The sequence below is a fragment of the Drosophila takahashii genome, chromosome X (assembly GCF_030179915.1).
Source record: "Drosophila takahashii strain IR98-3 E-12201 chromosome X, DtakHiC1v2, whole genome shotgun sequence".
NCBI lineage: Eukaryota > Metazoa > Arthropoda > Insecta > Diptera > Drosophilidae > Drosophila > Drosophila takahashii.
Window position 1 is genome coordinate 5,151,005 of NC_091683.1, and position 19,499 is coordinate 5,170,503.

The following is a 19,499-nucleotide window of genomic DNA, read 5'->3' on the forward strand; positions in this document are numbered from 1 at the left end:
TATTTTGGATGTTTTTGAAAATATATATTTATTAATTTTAAAACGATTTAGGATATAAAGAAATAAACAGAGATTTTTCTCTAATATTTACTGGAAATAATGATGCTATTTTCGCAAGGCGTTTAGGTTTTTCCCACACTGTTTTCTGTATTTACTATTTGTTTTGCTGCACTGATTAGAGAGCGAAATAATAATAATACCTAATAATAACCAAAACAAATGGCAGCACGTGTATGGCATCTGGTTTGTTGTGATTCAGTGACAATGGTGATGGTGTACCCACCCACTTTCTCCTTCTGTTCTCGCCACACGTGTTAAACAGTTAGTTAGTTAGCTAGTTAGTTACTTAGCTAGTTAGTTACTGCGTCAGCGTCGCAATTGCGCCTCAATTGGGGGACTAATGAAATATTCCTGATACGCATTTAACCCGCGACGAGAGAGAAGGGCGGAGAAAGGTGGAGAAAGGTGTGAAAGCTACCAACTAAGGTGTTAATTACCCATCGCTATGACAGCCTTTAATCCTGCAGGGAAAATGGAGAAAGTGGGGAGCGTGGTGGGCGGTGGGAGGCGAGGAAATATGACCAACCTCTTCCTCGCTCTTTCACTCAATTAAAAAATCGTTAAAGGGAAACCAAGCGCTTAAAGTGCGATGATTTTAACACATAGCAACTGTACAAACGATGTCATACCTTTCTGATCTCGTTAATAAATTTCCAATCGATTGGCACTCAACCTGGCCAAGTTACATAAAAAAACAAACAGAAAAAATTCAAATTTTTACCAAAAACCCAGATTCCAACTTTTCACAAAAAAATTATTCGTTTTTTGACCTTAAAAATTGAAGTATTTATCCAAATACGGATTGTCATACCTTTCTGAACTCGTTATTAAATTTCGAATTGATTGGCATTTAAACTTGGACATTTTATTTTTTTGCCATATTTTGTAAAAAATCATGATGTACCCCCTTATAAAAAAATTGAAAATTGGCGAAAATTTTATCTTTTCAGGATCAACCGGAAAGTGTCATGGAATTATTTATTATTTTGTTATCTGTGCAGAACAGTAAGCATTTTTGGTGTAGGACCATTTTTGGCGAAGTTACAGCAAAAAAACCAACAGAAAAAAATCAAATTTTGGACAAAAATTCAGATTCCAATTTTTCACAAAAAAAATAATTCGTTTTTTGACCGTAACAATGGAAATAATGGTCCAAATATGGATTGTCATACCTTTCTGAACTCGTTATTAAATTTCAATTTCGATGGCTATTAAACCTGGACATTTTATATTTTTGCCATTTTTCGTAAAAAATCATGATGTACCCCCTTATAAAAAAATTGAAAATTGGCGAAAATTTTATCTTTTTAGGATCAACCGGAAAGTGTCATGAAATTATTTATTATTTTGTTACCTGTTCAGAACAGTAAGCATTTTTGGTGTAGGAACATTTTTGGCGAAGTTACAGCAAAAAAACCAACAGAAAAAATTCAAATTTTGGACAAAAATTCAGATTCCAATTTTTCACAAAAAAAATAATTCGTTTTTTGACCGTAACAATGGAAATAATGGTCCAAATATGGATTGTCATACCTTTCTGAACTCGTTATTAAATTTCGAATCGATTGGCATTTAAACTTGGACATTTTATTTTTTTGCCATTTTTTGTAAAAAAGCATGATGTACCCCCTTATAAAAAAATTTAAAATTGGCGAAAATTTTATTTTTCCGAGATCACGCGGAAAGTGTCATGGATTTATTTATTATTTAGTTATCTGTTCAGAACAGTAAGCATTTTTGGTGTAGGACCATTTTTGGCCAAGTTACAGCAAAAAAACAAACAGAAAAAATTCAAATTTTTACCAAAAACCTTTTAAGGAATTCTTACTGAAGATTACCATCATAATTATCATAAAATTTAATACCAAAACTAAATATATTGTATTTCCAAAACGAATTGATCATAGATTATAGGTTAATAATGTCTCTCCAATTTGGTACCCAAAATAAGGAAAATTTATAAAAATCCTCAACAATAATTCATAGTAAAGTATTATACTTTCTGAGCTATGTAGTACTTTTCATAGCCTAACCAGGCAGCAACCCCAATCAGATCCCTCAAATTCCGAATCGAAAATGAATATATTTCTACCGTATACCATTATACTGCTGCTGATGATCCTCCTCCGCATAACGATTGCCCGTTCGATGAGCTTTGATTTGCCCTTCTATGGTTACGACTCGTACCTGGACACCTATTTGGACAACACCAGCGATGATATATCCTCCTCCGATGAGGTCAATTGCGATCGGGATGGCAATGCACCGCCGGCTACAGTGGAGCCCTCTCCTTACCTCGGCTACCAACCACCAACCCATTCGCCGCCTTACCAGTCAAATAATTCTCCCTCCTCCTCATGTAGGGATCGGGATAACTGCGATTCTAGTTCTAGCGATAGCGAGTCGAGCAAATCACGGCTAAAGGCCACCCACATTGCCCAGAATGCCGCCCAGGTGGCCAAGGCCGCCAATGAGGCACAGGCGGCGGCCGCCCAGGATGCCTCGCGTCAGGTGAAGATGCAATTGGCCGACAAGGCCATCTCGGCCGCCCGACAAGCCGATGCCGTTTTGGAGGGTAAGAAATCCATTGTCGAGAATTTCGCACGGGAAGTTCGGGACGCCGAGGCGGTTGTGGAGCAGGTGAGCACTTCCCTGGAGTGCAGTGAGTCGAATGTGGAAGCAGCCTGTGCGGCTGCCAAAACTGCGGAGGCCCAAGTCCTCACATTCAGGTAAATCAACTGTTTTCATCGAAAAAGTATCGAAAGGGTGTCATTAAAGGCAGTTATCGAACTGATACATATTTACTAAAAGTTATTTTGTTCTAAACATGTAGGGATGTTTTTATTTAAATATAATTATCGAAATTATGAATTACTTTGTATCGATAAAATGTGATCATTCAATATTTACTGAAATTTATTAGGTTTAAAATGTGTAGAAAAGCGTTGTATCGTTATGATTATATCTAACTGTACTTAAAGATATAATCATAACGATATTTCAACCTTAATATTTTTTTAAACATTAATCGTTAATCGATATATTTATTTAAAATTGTTTTCATATATCAAGACGTAATTACTTTACAAATTTTACTTTAGATAACAAAATAGGGATCAGTGTTTAAATATTAATGTTTATATAGGTTAAAAAATGTTCGATAACCTTTTCGATAACACATTTTTTTGATATCCCCCGTTTTAGAGCCCTGGTGGAGCAGACGAGGGCCATCATGACGGATGCAGATGGCCTGATCGAAAAGTCCAACGCAGATCTGGAGGAGAAGAACCAAATGTTGATGGCCGCCAAGGCGCGTGGTGATCGATTGGCCCGCCAGGTGGCGCAAGCCAAGTCGGAATACGAGCAGGTGAAGGAGGCGGCCTGTCGAGCGGCCTCAGCTGCCGTGGAGGCCAAGCAAAAGGTGACGGCTCCCAGCCAAATTCTGCCCCTGAGTGGAGGAAGTGGAGGTGGAGTCTGTCTGCCGCCCCCCACCACCCACAAGACGGGGGGGTGTGGCTATGGCCCCGATAGTAGCACCTGCCAAGCACTCCTCGAACTCTACAGGCAGCGACGCCGGCAACAACAGCGCTTGCGGCGAGAGAAGCTCCGGAATCGGGCGATTCGGGGTCAAGGAGAAGGTCAGTCGTCCATGTTCGAGGATCACGATCCCTCCTCCTTCGATCTGATGCACTCTATCTATTAATTGGGATCACCGATGGGACATTCTATTTTTATAATCAATCTCTATTTATCATAAGGTTTTTGGGATTTATTGACTAAATATAAACCGATCTATATTTCTAGAAAATATAATAGAATAATAATATAATAATATTTTCTATAAGGGTTCAAGATTCATGTTTAAAATGTAATACTTTATGTATTCTGGTTTCTATATTCCCCAGAACGAATCCTCCTTTCTTATATTTTTTACGATATATTTTGAGGATCGTTGCTGAATCACTTCTCCCATCAATGCACTTGACTAAACTGTGTGTTATAAAGGGGTTCCAAAGTTTACGTTCTATTTTTATAGTGGCTGCAGATTACATTTTCTATTTTCACCAAAGCTATAGATTAGGAGATCTATTTTTAAAATGGTTTTAGATAATACTACCAAGTTTGCACTGCAATTTAAGGTTTTCACAATGGTTTTTGTTAAATTTACAGTGAATTATTATAGTTATTAGCGAGTGGCCACTGAAGTTGGGTAGAATATGCAATTGTTTACCAACAAATTCGCTTTGCAGTGCCGTAATTCTTGTGAAATAAGGAAAAACAATGGAACAATGTTGTTGTTGTTGTTGTTGGGCGAATGGAAAATGGGAAAAGGAAAATGGGTGCAAGGCCAGAAAGCAACGAAGCACGATCGCAAAGAGGAGAAGGAGAAAGAGAGAGCTAGTGGAAAAACCATCTTTTTCCAGCCAAAAACCGAGATGAAAAAAAAACAGCTGTTTGGGTTTTTCCCCGTTTTCTTTTGTATTTGATTTTCGTGAAAACAGTGGGCGGTTGGGTGTTTAAAGTGCAGCGGCAGCAGGGTTGCCACCTTTTGCGGAGCTGTTGCGTCGTTGTTGTTTTTATTGCTATTTTGGCGTCGGTTCTTGAAACTCGAAACGGCAGAGAGACAGAGAGAGAGAGAGAGAGAGGGCGCGCGCATTTTGTATCAAGCGAGAGAGAGAGAGCGAGAGAGCCAATTCATCGAATAAGAATAAATTGAATTATAATTTTAAAATCGTCAATTAACACTTCAAGCATATTTAATTAAGCAATTACAAAAACGACAAAAGGCAGCCGTGTTAATGGGTTTCTTGTAAATTCTATGGCGAAACTTTTGACTAAGTCTAAATGGATTTCTCAGTGGTTTTTTGCCCTTAACAGAGCATTTTCCCGAGAAATTCAATTAAAACGTGACGATAAATAATGGATATATTTGTACTTTTTGTTTTATCAACTGGGTTGGGTATCTCAAATGTCCTTTCAAGGCACAAAATTTACAATCCACCATTACTCAATATAAATAATATTTAATAGAAAACATAAAGCGAGTCCAATTGGACTTTAAAATGCCGGCAAGTCCAATTGGCTTGCCTTCGGGCGCTTAACAGCAACACTGTTAACAGTTAACAGCACGCTGTATAATGTTGGACGCTGAATTCGGCTCTCTCCTCTCCTCACCGCTCCACTCCTCTCTTTTTTCAACCTAACCAAACAGAAAAACTGGAGGCTTACTTTTTTTTTTTGTTGATGATCGCCGTTGTTTTTCCTTTTCGGCTATTTTATTTCCAGGCTTTTGGCTTTTTAAACGCGTTGCGCTGCAGTTATTCCACACATGTTTGTAGTTGTTGTTGGTGGTTGCAGCTGCCGCCGCTGCTGCTGCTGTTGTTGTTGTTAGTGGTAAGAGAGGGACGTCGATATGTGACGCGCACACACACAAACACACACACAGGCACACGCAGCAAAGAGAGAGAGAGGCAAACAAAAAAGATTTTTTTTCGTTACTCGTTGTTGTTGTTGCTGCTGCCGCCGCTGCCCCTTTTTCTATGTTTCCATTTCGTAGCGCCTTTAATTAACAAACTTTTCACAACATTTTCAATTTCCCTTCGTTTTTCGCAGCTCTCTCCACGGTTTTTCTGCCTTTCCGCCCGTCTGCCACAAAAAGAGCGCGTCGTCCGCAGTGTACAAAAAAAAGGCACACACCAAAAGAGGAAAAAAAAACACACACTCACACTCACGCACGCACACGCATACCCAGACACGGGCGAATCGGGGACCGAAATGCTAAATAAAAAGCGTTTCGTTTTCGCTTTCGCCGTTCGCGTGCTCTCCGTTTTTCCGCTTTTCCGATTTTCCAGCGGCCCGGACTCTATTTATTTATTTATTTAGCACGCCGCCTGTGTTTCGCGCTGCATTTTCCTCGGCCAGCAATTCGTTTCTGGGGATGAGGACTTTTGCCCCGTCTCTAGCGCCGCAGAAATCGGATGGCAACTCTTTCGATGCATCGATGTTTTTCTCCCACAATCGATGTTTTTGTCCCATCACCAGAACGACGTAAGCAAACGTAAGTGTCATTAACTCAGAGAGGAGAGAGGATTTAGTAACACGCCATCTACAACAGCTCCAATGGATCGGAACATGGCTAAGCGGTGACTGCAACCGGCATGTCCATGAATTTGCTTTTCCGTAAAAGAAAAAAAATATGTATTGCAACGGAATTTAAAAAAAAAAACGAGGACGGAAGCTAATTTCGCCAAAAATTTGGAAACATCTTCAAACCATCGAAAACATCGATGTCTGCGAACCTGTACTTTTCGTGAAATGAAGACTGTGCAGTGTTGCCAGAAACTTCCAGTGAAACTTTACGTATTTCGTTACGTTTTTATTGCACTTTACGTATTTATTTACTCGGCTGATCTGAGTACTAGGCTTTAGATTGCAAAAATCTATGTAATTTATTTTATTAGAAAATAAAATAATGAATAAAATAATAATGAAAATAATAAATTTGGCATTTTGCGGTATTTAATGCTGGAAAAAAGTCAGTATTTTTATATTTTAGTACTGACACGTCAATGGTCTTACTGCGGAGCGTGTCCTCGCTTAGCCGCGTCACCCACCTTGAACACAATAAGGCGCCAAATTTAAATTCAAAGAAATCTATTTTGGGAAAATGTACTTTCAAATGGAAATATAACTACTAACTATTTATTTATAAAACTAGAAATCTTTAAGTATTAAGAATTTTTGCAGTACAAGAACAAATATACTCACGACTCGAAACCGGTTTAGTTAGAAAATATAAATCCAGTTATCTTTAGTACCGAAGAAGTTGTAAAATTGTGACCCGATTATTCAAATGAGGATCGTAAAAGGGTCGTTTCGATGCGTGCTTATATGGACGATTAAATGTTTTTAATTTTAATGCCTTTTTGAGGCGCTTACTTATAAGAATCAAAATCAAATTTAACGAAATTCAGTTTACTTTTCGGTTGCAGTTGCCACAGTTCGCCAATTTCAGCGAAATGAGAGCGCCATTGATTGCCTTCTTTCTGTTGATTTTGATATCCTGGGTATCCTCAAATGAAATCTTCAAACCTCGTCAAAATGTTGAAAATCCCTGCAGTGAACATCGAATTTGGCGGCCCATTCTCGATCGATTCGTAAAGGTTAATGCCAGCGAGGAGCTGAAAAGCCAAGTGAATGCTATGGCAGAGACCATCAAGGATTTGCAGAGTCAGATAGTGGAAAAAACCCAGGAAATCAAGGATCAAAGTGCCAGAGTTCGAGTTTTGACGGCAAATATAAAACACTTGCGGGCCGAAGTGAAAAACAAAGATAAACAGATCACAGAAATAAACGGCGATCTCTTGAAGTGCAGTCCCAAAAATCCCCAACTTAATAGTTCAACCGGTTGGTTAACTATTCAAAAACGTTTTGACGGAACCGAGAATTTCGATCGATCCTGGCGGGATTACAAAGACGGTTTCGGCAATCCAAAAGGAGAATTTTTCATCGGGCTGGAGAAAATTCACCTCATGACTCGTGAACGACCACACGAACTGTATATAAATCTGGGCAAGATTGATGGTTCCACGGGATACGCTCATTACGACGACTTTAGGATCGGAAGTGAGCAGGAATCGTTTGAGCTGCAATCGCTGGGCCTCTACGAAGGCACCGCTGGCGATTCGCTGAGACTCCATGAGCACCAGAAGTTCACCACACTCGACAGGGATAATGATTCCTATCGTCTGAATTGCGCTGCCGACGAGTACGGTGGCTGGTGGTACTACAACTGCGCCCAGAGGTAAGCGAACTACTTAACTAGCACTTAACTACTCCTTAACTAGCACTTAACTACTACTTAATTATTTTAATCCAACGAATTTCAAAATACAGCAGGCTTTACTTTCTACCACTTAACTACTACTTAACTTTTACTTAACTTTTACTTAACTTTTACTTAACTTTTACTTAACTACTACTTAACCCTTTTAATCCAACTATTTTCAAATTACAGCATGCTCAATGGAAAGTTTTACAAAGAGGGACACTCTAGGGATAATAAAACGAATGGAATTTTATGGGGTTCCTGGCACAACAACGATTGGACCCAATCGCTTACTTTTGTGGAAATGATGATAAGGCCTAAAACATTGTAAACTAATGTTGTGTAATAAAATATATCATAAAAGAATCTTTGAATTTACTATACAAAAATTTTATTGTTTTTAACTTTCTCTAGTTTATGAAATAAGTTCCTAATAACATTTTTGGTTGGCTCTGCAAAAAAAATTAAATCAAAAAGTTACTTATTTCTTGACTTAGCATTGCGCTGCTAGAAAAAAATATTAAATTTACATTGTTAAACTAAATATTATTCCGAATTTTGAAATAAAAAAATCAAATATAAATCTATATTTTTGTACAGTGTACACAGACATGTAAGTGCGGTATTTTTGTGGTATTTTCTGGGTTACCATATTTTACCCAAGTGAAACCTTGTGATATCGAAGTACGATAGGCCCGATATCGATAGCAGTCTTGTTTTTGTACAAAATATTTTATTTTATTTTCGATTCGATTCGTTTTTTGGGTTTTTGGCCGATTTCTAAATTGAGAACGCAGCGCAAAGCGATTCGGTGTCCAAATTGCCAGTGCATCGAGCCAAAAGAGAGGAGTGTCAGCCAGGGAAACCAGGGAAATCAGGGAAACCAAGGCAACCAGCGCGGAAAGCCACAACAATCGGTGGCGAAATCGGGAGATAGCAGCTATATTCCAATTCCAGCACTCCAGTGGTGAGTAGTGCTCAGTGCCCAGCGAGCAGTTCCGGCGAGCAGACCCGTGAGATAAAGCAGCGCATCGAATAGGTCGCAATTACTTAGTGTTTCCCTTTTCCAGACGCAGCTGATCCGAAGATCCCAGATCCCAGACCCCCGAATCCCGCCCAGAGCCACCCTAATCATGTCCAGCGACGCCACCACGCCAGTGCTGCGCAACTGCATCCGGCTGCCGCTGCCGGAGGACGAGCTGCTGGAGGTGACGGCGAAGGCCAAGGACTATGCCATCATGCACGGCGCCGCCATGCGATCGAAGACCGCCTTCAGCCAGGACTCGCTCAATGTGGGTGCTACAGTCGAGCCTCGCTAGCTGTCGATCTCTTTATATTTTGCATTATCAAATTAAGTTAGTTTTTCATTTATTTGCATTTTTTTAAGGTTTTTATTTTCACATCTCAGTTGATTTTTTTCATTTTTTTTATAAGCTGTCAAGGATTTAGTCCATTATCAAATTTAAATAATTTTGCATTTATTTGGATTTTTTTTAGATTTTTCTTTTGACATCTCAGTTGTTTTTTTCTATTTCTGATAATGATTTATTATTCTATATCGCATCTTTGTAAATGTTTTAATTCCAGTATTTTATTTATTTGCTTGCAATATTTTTAGATTTTTCTTTTCATATCTCAATTGTTTTTTTTCATTTTTTTGATAAGCTGTTCAGTTTTTATTATTCTATATCGCAAATAGGGTATATGTTTTTATTTCAATATAAAATTTAGCTAGTTTTTCATTTATTCGAATTTTGTAATATATTTTTTTTATTCAGTTTTAGCTATTATACATAAATTGCATTTAAAATTTAATAACTGGTATTTAGGGAAAGACGTAACTAGTCGACAATTGATAAAACCTTTTATTTATATTCATGATTTAACATTTTATGAGTAATAGGCGTGTTTATATTTTATGTTTACTTTTACATTTGCGTAAGAAAGATAATATTAGATTGGGATTGAAAATTAAGGATGATGAAATCTTGCATTTCCAGATCTGTGGTATTTTATTTGTAGTGCCTCAAGTGATTTAAAGTAGTTTTAAAAAGAGCAAAGCTGTGGGTAGATATTTAAGTATACATTTTTGTAGGTATTTACAAACCATAGTAACTACATTTTAAGTTGTATATTTTATTACCCAATTTGTTGGCCCATTTGCCAGCCCATTTGTAAGGGAAATAGCTTCTGAAAAAGGTTGTTAATCAATTAGATTTAGGGTACTCTAAATTTAGAACTTGATTGATCGAGATTCAGGCTAGAGTGGTTCGACTGCAGTTAACGACTGCAGTTACTAAATCAAATTCTTTTGCAGTTTGCCCCCTTTGTCCTGGTGCCCTCCTCGTTTCCGCGCAAGGAGTTCGAAAAGGCGGTGGCCCTGCAGCCGATAATCAACCGGCTGATGCACAACGTGGCCCACGACGAGGAGTTCATCACGACGACGCTGGCGGAGACGATCAAGGTGGACGAGTTCACGGCCAATCTGTTCAACATCTACCGCAAGGTGCTGGCGCACGGGTTCACCCAGGTGAGATTCCGTCAGCCGATCACCGATCACCGATCTCCAAACCTCCAAACCTCCGCCCTGCAAATCACCCATCTCATATTCAACCCATCGGGAGCACATCTACAGGCAGCCAGTGGGTTTCTCGCTAGAATTTATTGGGCCCCTCCACCCGCGGTCGCAATCTAATCGCAGCCCCTCCATAAATCGCCCGGCCATAGTCATAGCCAAAGGAACTCGGTGTAGTCGCTAATCTCGCGTGATTTATGCGAGCATCCTGGTCGCGCAGCTCCTTATCGTTTAGCCCATTTAGCCGCTTGTAAATCGACATAGGACAGCCCATCCCACTGAACGCTAGCCCTTTGCCACACTGCTATCCCCTATTATTTTTGATTTACTTTAATTTCCCCTAACGAAAGCAGCACAGAGACGAGTTTCATGAACTTTGTGAAGTCGAAAAGAACTTATTATTTGCATATCACACTTTTGTTTATATCGGAAAGTCTTATAAATGATAATTTCTGATTTATTATTAATCTTTAAAGCGAATTCTTTTTAATAGAAGATGATAAAAGCTAGAATAATAATATAAAATATTAAAAACGCCTTATTTACAAATATTTTCAATGTAAATCCTATTATAATGCTAATCTTAAAAGCGAATTCTTTTTGATAGATGATAGTAAAAGCTAGGATAATAATATAAAATATTAAAATCAGCTTATTTACAAAGATTTTTAATGTAAATGTTATTATGATATTTTTTTTTGAGATTTAAAACCAATCTTTAAAGCGAATTCTTCTCAATAGGAGATGGTAAATAATATAAAATATTAAAATCACCTTATTTATACAGATTTGTAAGGTTAATCCTTCTATGATATTTTTTAAAAATTTTTTTTAATTTATAAATTAAGCTCAATTGCAAATGTAGTTTCCTGTGCAAAGTTGACTTCACAATTTGTGCTTTTCTCGTCACCCAAAAACCACAATTCCTTCGAAAATGAAACCCTAACCACGCAATTGTACAAACTCTCGATCTCAACCACAATCTGTTGCTCCATTATCCGTCACTCATTGCATCGCTATGCTACGAAAAATCAAATCAAATCGAATCGAAGAGAATATCGCTGGGGATGCTGCGCAGTGATCTGATGCTGGAGTCCGGCTGTCCGGAGTTGTCGCCACGGGCGCTGGAGGATCGGAAGGATGGCGGCCAGGATGCTGCTGCTGTGGGTAAAGGAGCCGGAACTGCTGCTGCTGCTGGCACGGGCAGAAAGGAAAAGGAGGAGCAAAAGGAAGAGGAGGAGCAGAAGGAGCACAGGGAGACCCAGCTGAGCCGGGCCACCAAAGAGCGGGAACGACGGGCGACGAGCACTCAGTCCGCTTACTGCTGCTGGAAACAAGTCGAGATCAATACGATAGCTTCGGGCTTTGGCCATTTGGGACCAGCAAGTAAAACCATACAAAGGTGATGTCAGTTCACCCAGTCAAATCATCAAATGCAACCACCATCATCAGCAACACTCCTTGAAAACCCAGTCCCCCAATGACCCAATGATCATCCCATCGCATATCTGCATTCCAGCATCGCTTGCATCCTCCGCCTAACCACACAAAATCAACACACTAACACTAGAAACCAGAAATCGAAAGCTAAAGCTATATAGTTTGTGCCTAGATCATTCGGTACTATATTATATTCAATTCAATTGGAATCAAACTTTGTTAAACTTTAAACTTAAACTTAATTAAAGAGTCCACCTAATCGTATTAAAACTTAAAGTAAAACTTATAAAATTCGAAATCCAACTTGATATATATATTAGTAACGATGTGTGTGCTTTTGTGTGTGATTTGCTTTGTAAAGTCCTTTGTTCTTTAGTTCAAGTTGATTTTGTTCCTCCGCTGTTTCCTTAGACACAAGTATTCATGTACATTTAAATATGGCTACATATGCTTGAAGGCCTCTTTTTTTTTTGCTTGGTTGAGTCCTTGAGATTGTTGCGTAGATTTTTGATTTGCTGCCGCTGCCTGTCGCCTGTTGCCTCCTGCCAGCTCTCTCTGATCTGCTCCTGCCTTCTGACTCCTGCATCCTGCATCCTGCCACCTGCTCCTCCCGATCTGTAGCAACTGTAGCAGCTAACCCGCTTATTAATCTTCAATTTCCCCAGTGACTGTCCGCTCTGCTGTCCCTTGCCTTTCCAGCTTATCGTTATGTCCCTTCTAATATGACTAGAACTTGAAAAATATCGACAGCTTACTATTTCTCGATATTTAAAAGGAGTTTTCCCTTGAAAAAATCGATATTATCGTATCAATTATGGGAAAATATCGAAAATATCGATAATTTGCAAGCTTTATAACAAACGCAAAAGGGGAGAGGGTCCAAAGTATTCCTAAAGAAAGCAAAACTAGGTAGTAAACGATTGTAATTTATCAGTTATATCTTTTTTTCCATATCAGTGGTTATCCTAATGATATAGTGGAAATATCGAAAATATCGATAATTTTCAAGCTCCAAAATATTCCAAAAGAAAGCAAAACTAGCTAGTAAACGATTGTAATTTATTAGTTATATCTTTTTTTTCCATATCAGTGGTTATCCTAATGATAAATTTCACAACTTTTGAACTGCGTTTATCAAACATCTAGAAATTTCTGGAAATGCCGGCCCTGAAATGTTCTAATCAATCAAAATGAAATTAAAGCCATTTCACGATATATATGCATATTTTTAGAAAAAGCCTTATAAATATAGTTTCTTCTTTCACTTTAAAGTCTAAACTCATAGTCTCAAGGCCAGAATTTCGACGATTACTTGCGATACATTGTAGACCTTATGTATATATAGAGGCCCCACATGGAGAGCCCCCAACTGAACCACAGATAGGGTTACAGATAGGTATAAATGAGGCCCAACTGATATAGATACGCCGGGTAATTGTTTATTTAAAGTGTAGGCAAGCGATAAGAGTGCATTTTTTGGGTGCAAACTATGGATAGTCGTCTTTAACTACAATTTTCAGCTAGTCATGGAGTTAGAGCCCCTACAAAAACCGAGCTTATCTATAGTCTATGAAATGTTAGAGGGCAAAAACACCTGTTTGTGGGGTTTTGTTTTGACTATTTGTCTGTTTATTTAATTGCCAGCGGCGGTGACGTAAACATAATTGAAACAGATTAGATGAGAACATGTTTATTAAATAGTAAAAGTAACAGCTGTAAAACTCGTTTCTGCTACGCAATGCTTAGTTACAGTTTTTTATGAAATGGGAATGGTATAATGACTAATTGGCCAAAGCTGAATCATATTCAAGTTCGAGTTGAACGAAAAAACATGATTTATTAAATATATATATATGTACAGAAGAACCACTTGGAAAGCAGGGCGATTAGCACTTTACAATCTAATACTTTAGGCACTTGGGTTTGAAATTGAAAGATAAGTTTACATATATTTTGTATGGAAAATGTATAAAAATAGTTTTGGGGGCAAGAGCACCGTTTCACTTTACCATCCTGCACCATTTCTCGCTTCTCCCTCTCTAAAATATGATATGATATGATATCTACACTCACATCCCACTCATCCTGTAAACTTAAGACTTTTGGACGAGGATCACACCATACTCCTTAGATATATATGATATAAAATATTAAATTTAATCGCTTTACCGGCTAAGTAGTAGTACTTTAAGGGACCTAAGGCACCACCTAATGTATATATATTGTATAATGATCATAATTGCAGGCATATAGCATCGGTCTGTTGCGATCCGACTATATGGCACACGTGTCCGAGGGCTGTGCGATAAAGCAGGTCGAGATCAACACGGTGGCCTCCAGTTTCGCTGGCATTGCCACCCAATTGGTGCCGCAGCAGAAGTATTAAGCGCTCTTCTCTCTATCTCTCTATCTATCTACTTGTAACTCCAAAATGCACAAACACACACCTGAAAACAAAAAGAATTAAACACACCTGTCTTCCCCAAGCACCCACCTCCCACTTACGCACGCATTGATCACTAATCATCGATAACCGATAACTGATCACTGATCACAACTGATCCCACATCGCTTGTTGTCTCTGTTTTGCATGCGGTTTAATTGGCTCTAGCTTTATCCGTCTCTTTCCAAACGCTGTAGTAGCCTAACATTAATCACATTTACTTTCTAAACCCCTCCCCACATTCACCGATTTCCCTAACCCCTTGTTGCGGTTTTCTGGTCTCAGTAATTAACCCCCATCTGACCCCCAAACATTTGTTGTTGTTTGTTGCTGTTGTTGGTCATCCCAGTGATTACGGAACTCTGCTAATCCATCTCTTTCCGATCCGGCACTCCCCGTCTCTTTCCTCCGCGCAGATTTGTACTCAGCGAACTGGGACATGCGGATAAGTTGCACAATGTGAGTATTATAGATCTAAAATTACATCTAAAATTACTTTCAAAATGTCTAAAATAAAGAATTTTGTCATGCATTTAATATGTACATTGTAGATATTTATTTATTGTAGATATATTTAGGAAATTCTTCAACCCTTAGATTTAAATTTCAGTAATAAAGATCAGAAAAACTATATTTTATGTATAAGTGTACCTTTGAACTTTAGAGGTTCTTAAAAAAGGGTTCAAAAGGAAGTTTTCCGTAATAAAGATCTGAAAATCATATAAGATATTTGAGTACTTTTAAAACTTTAGAGGTACTTAAAAAGTAGGAAGTTTTTTTTATATAAAAATCCATTTTGAAAAGTTAATAACTTCCAAATGTTGAAATGTTTTATTGAAATGTTGTATTTTATGCATTCAAAAAATACTTCTTAAAATCAGTATTAAATAATAATGCTTGTTAAATATATCTACGCTCCAGATGCCCAATAATAATGCCCTGGCCGGACTTTGCGATGGGATGGTCAAGGCGTGGGACATCTACGCCAAGCCGAAGGCTGTGATCCTGTTCATCATCGAGGATGTGTCGTATAACATCTGCGACCAGCGCTTCCACGAGTTCTACATTCGGGAGACCTATCCGCACATCAAGGTGCTGCGTCGCACCCTCACCGAGGTCCATCGGGAGGGCAAACTGGGCCAGGCCAAGGAGCTCCTGCTGTAGGTGGATCTTGCATTGCTACCCACAAAGCCCTAATAACTTTTTTCATCATTTAATTTCAGGGGATCCCAGGAGGTGGCCGTCATCTATTTCCGGGCTGGCTACGAACCCGGTCACTATCACTCGCAGTCGGAGTGGGATGCCCGCTATCTGATGGAGACCTCGCTGGCCATCAAGTGCCCCTCCATCCACTACCATCTGGCCGGAACCAAGAAGGTTCAGCAGGCCCTCGCGCAGCCGGCTGTCTTGGAGCGCTTCATCAACGATCCCGAGGAGATCAAGGCGGTGGGCAAGATCTTTACGGGCCTCTATTCGCTGGACGACAACGAGGCGGGCAATGCCACCTACGAGATGGCGCTGCGCACTCCGGAGAGATTCGTTCTGAAGCCCCAGCGCGAGGGTGGTGGCAATAATGTTTATGGCGTGGATATACCCGATGCCCTAAAGGTAATTATTATATTTTATTATTTTATGTCTCCATCTTCCTCGCACTGCTAGCTAAGTGAGGGGTATCAGATGGTCGGGACACCAACCCGAAAACGAAAAAAAAGGACAAAAAAAATTTAAAAAGGACAAAAGTTACTTCTTTAATATTTTTGTGTTTTTGTTAATATGTTAAATTTTCTACTAATTTAAATTGACTTTTAAATTCCGTGTTAATCGGCATTTCTTTATGGCTCAACCGATCGTTTTTGAACTTATCGCACATTTTTCTGTATTAAAAAGATTTTTTTTTATTTTTTAACATTTAAATTTATTTTTAAAACGAAAAATTTAATTTTTTTTAGCAAAAAATCTAAATTTTGGACTTTGGCAGGTCGAATAAAATTCTGGAACTCAAAAATTATAAAAATAAGATACTAAAGGTTTGAATTAATTACAACTAACCAGTTTTAAAAGAAAAAATCGAAAAGTTAGTTGATTTTTTGATGATAAAAACATAACCAAAACCAATGACTAGCAAAACTAACATTAAATAACTTGATTTAAAAACAAGAGAGAACGCTATAGTCGGGTGCCCCGACTATCAGATACCCGTTACTCAGCTAAAGGGAGTGCGAAAGAGATGGAGAAAAACTTTGATCCGCCGTAACTTTTTAACGAATGGTCCGATTTAAAAAATTTCTTCTACATTTCGATAGGTATTGATAAACACAATAAAACTGCATTTTTACTTTTCCAAAATATTGAAATTTTTAAAATCGTATATATGCGATTGTGGGCGTTAGAGGGGGCGTGGCACCCTTTTGAAACAAACTTGCGCTGCGTAGGAACTCCTAGAATCTGCATGCAAAATGTCAATCTTCTAGCTTTTATAGTTTCCGAGATCTCAGCGTTCATACGGACAGACGGACAGACAGACAGACGGACAGACGGACAGACGGACATGGCTAGATCGACTCGGCTAGTGATCCTGATCAAGAATATATATACTTTATGGGGTCGGAAACGCTTCCTTCTACCTGTTACATACTTTTGCACGAATACAATATACCCTTTTACTCTACGAGTAACGGGTATAAAAAGGACAGATTTCCTGCTTGATTGACATTTTTTCCGGATAAAGCCGTTAAAAAAGGACAGATCTGTCCAAAAAAAGGACAAAATGGCAGCACTACATTGGGCACACGTCGATTCTTCTTTGTGTCGCCAATCACACTTTTCATTCATAGACTAATTACAAACTTTTTGTTAATGATCGATTTTATTGTCAGAAGAAGTTTATGCTTATCTATAAATCCTTTTATATATTTTATCTTACAGCGCATGTCGCGCGTGGAGCGCTCTGCCTGGATCCTGATGGACCTCATCCATCCGCCGCTGACCAAGGGCTATATGGTGCGTCCCGGCGGTGATATGCCGCCTCAGATCGTGGACATGGTCTCCGAACTGGGCATCTTTGGCGTGGTGATCGGCGATGCCGAGCACATTGTGCACAACTATCAGGCGGGTCACATGCTGCGCACGAAGCTATCGACCGCCAACGAGGGGGGCGTGGCCGCCGGCCTGGGCGCCCTCGACAGTCCCTATCTGATCGACAGCGATGACGATGAGGATTTGGATCAGATTTAGTAAGAGAACATGGTCCAAACGCCGGCATTCCACCTCAGTTGCCTCAGTCTTGTATAAATGATTATTTTTGTAAAGCGTATTGTACATTTTTCACATATATCCTCCACCCAAAATTGCAATAAACAAAACGTACAGTTAGAAATCCTCGTCAAGGTGTAAACTGGATTTTGGGATTAAAGCTTTGCAACACAGTTAATGCGAACTCTTAGTATCTAGGGTCTATCACCGGGGATTAGGAGTAGTTGATCATGCGCAGCGTTCACTACCTCACCAGCTTGCGGTAGCTGGCGTCCATCAGGCGGTCCACCAGGCTGTCGATGGGATGGATGATCAGCGGGATGCTGGCCAGGCCCACCAGAGTGGGCACCGTTTTCAGCACGGGCATGGGCGCCCGACTGAGCAGAGTTTTGGTGGCCCAGGTGATCCTAAAAAGAATAGTAATAAATAAAAAATGTGAGAATAGTAATAATAAAAAATACCATATGCGAAGTCAATGATAAAGTGGGTAGATATTTTAATTATTAAGATTTTTCATTAAAATAAATTAAAAAACCTGATAATAATTAGTGGGTATATTAACTTGGCGTTAGTTAAACCAAATAGTAGCCAGTTAAGGTTTTTTACTGTTGGCGAATAAAGAAATAAATAAATAAATAAATTAACCCAAATAAAATAATGATATGTACAAAATAATATAATGTTTACAGAGTTAAAACCCGTTTTTCATGATATAAAGTATATAGCATTATATTACATTACTATTCAAGCTAGTCAATGATAAAGTGGGTAAATATTTTAATTATTGAGTATTTTTTCATTAAAATAAATAAAAAACCTGATAATAATTAGGGGGTATATTAACTTGGCGTTAGTAAAACCCAAAAAACAAATGATATGTACAAAATAATATAATGTTTGCAGAGTTAAAACCTGTTTCTCGTGATATATAGTATATAAGATGGAATTACGTTACTATTCAAGCTGGCCATTACGTAATCGATGAGATAGAAACCGATAGAACCCCCAAGATCTTAACCCCCTAACCATAATCGAGATATATGGGTTTTGGGTGGATGACCAGGTGAACCCACCGATTGATGACCATGCCGGGAATGGCGACGGAGGCCAGCATCTGCCAGCAGAAGACGTCGCCGCCCTTGATGGCCACCTCTCTGGAGGATGCCCCGTCCATTTGGAGGCGCAGGGCCTTATCGAAGGTATCGGTGCAGACATAACCGATGGCCATGCCATAGGATGCGGCCACGAAGGATTTGGGCACCAGTGGGCGGAAGGACTCGCCGATTTCGTTGCTGTAGCCTGGAAATCGGATATATAATATAATAATAATAATATAGTTGGATATCCTGATCGGAACTCACCCATGTAGCGAATGAAGGTGTCGCGATATATGTCCACATCCCTGGCGGGCTGTTTGAAGGCCGTTTCCACAGTCTCCTTAATTTGCTTGTCCTCCGACATTGTCTTCACTGTAGTTTATCACTGTTTATGTGGAATGTCGAGTTGGGTAATATCTGATGATGACGGAAAACAGCTGGAAGCCCGGTTCCCTACAAGTTCATTATTTATCTAAATTCAAATTTAACCGACGCAGTGGATTCGATTCGATTGGGATTCGATAAGGTGCAAATAAATTAAAAATATTAATTAATTGTAATTAAGCTGCGCGTATCGATAATAGGCCGTCGTTATCGATTGGCAGGCAGCGAGAAACAAGCTGAAAGTAGCTAGATTTTTACATTTAAATTTAATAAATATTTCTAATTTTAAATTAAACTTCATGGTGAATGTACGTTTAGATATTACAAATAAAACTTAATAAAATTTGTGTGTCCAAATTTATGGTTATTAAATTTAATGTACTAAAAGATGCTTATGTCAAACATAAAAACAAGAAAACT

General features: G+C 38.9%; 5 protein-coding genes across 11 annotated transcripts in view; 3 read left to right on the forward strand and 2 right to left on the reverse strand.

The window, feature by feature from the left end:
- mnb (minibrain) overlaps positions 1-6,035 on the reverse strand; it is a 27,809-nt gene extending 21,774 nt beyond the window's left edge. Inside the window, exons 1-2 of one of the 3 annotated variants that reach the window (XM_070219293.1) lie at positions 5,809-6,034; positions 5,290-5,436 (exon numbers count right to left, since the gene is read on the reverse strand). The gene's annotated coding sequence lies outside the window, so the exon portion shown is untranslated. Of the gene's footprint in view, positions 1-5,289 lie in introns of all 3 variants that reach the window. The other 2 variants (XM_044396208.2, XM_044396207.2) reach the window with 2 other exon arrangements.
- On the forward strand, positions 2,030-3,860 carry LOC108066879 (tol-Pal system protein TolA). The gene is made up of 2 exons (XM_017155599.3): positions 2,030-2,789; positions 3,265-3,860. The coding sequence occupies exons 1-2, from the start codon at positions 2,137-2,139 to the stop codon at positions 3,761-3,763; spliced, it is 1,152 nt and encodes a 383-aa protein (XP_017011088.2). The 5' UTR covers positions 2,030-2,136; the 3' UTR covers positions 3,764-3,860.
- A 929-nt stretch (positions 6,036-6,964) lies between the features above and the next one.
- On the forward strand, positions 6,965-8,219 carry LOC108066878 (fibrinogen-like protein 1). The gene is made up of 2 exons (XM_017155598.3): positions 6,965-7,864; positions 8,078-8,219. The coding sequence occupies exons 1-2, from the start codon at positions 7,080-7,082 to the stop codon at positions 8,217-8,219; spliced, it is 927 nt and encodes a 308-aa protein (XP_017011087.2). The 5' UTR covers positions 6,965-7,079.
- A 358-nt stretch (positions 8,220-8,577) lies between these two features.
- Gss2 (Glutathione synthetase 2) lies at positions 8,578-17,722 on the forward strand. Of its 5 annotated transcripts, none has more exons than XM_044393509.2 (8): positions 8,582-8,901; positions 8,959-9,180; positions 10,206-10,418; positions 11,516-11,865; positions 14,763-14,805; positions 15,268-15,506; positions 15,570-15,954; positions 17,272-17,722. In XM_044393509.2, the coding sequence occupies exons 2-8, from the start codon at positions 9,022-9,024 to the stop codon at positions 17,578-17,580; spliced, it is 1,698 nt and encodes a 565-aa protein (XP_044249444.1). In that variant the 5' UTR covers positions 8,582-8,901; positions 8,959-9,021; the 3' UTR covers positions 17,581-17,722. The 5 variants fall into 5 exon arrangements, 4 of the variants coding, with proteins under 4 accessions (XP_070074494.1, XP_044249444.1, XP_070074493.1 ...); XM_070218392.1 differs by having other exon boundaries at positions 8,582-8,855; XM_044393511.2 differs by lacking the exon at positions 11,516-11,865 and adding an exon at positions 14,149-14,282 and having other exon boundaries at positions 8,583-8,901.
- Positions 17,711-19,262, reverse strand: LOC108066935 (mitochondrial fission process protein 1). Its single transcript, XM_017155734.3, has 3 exons — positions 18,960-19,262; positions 18,672-18,897; positions 17,711-18,005 (listed from the first exon to the last, which is right to left on the reverse strand). The coding sequence occupies exons 1-3, from the start codon at positions 19,057-19,059 to the stop codon at positions 17,843-17,845; spliced, it is 489 nt and encodes a 162-aa protein (XP_017011223.2). The 5' UTR covers positions 19,060-19,262; the 3' UTR covers positions 17,711-17,842.
- Between the last annotated feature and the right edge of the window lie 237 nt (positions 19,263-19,499).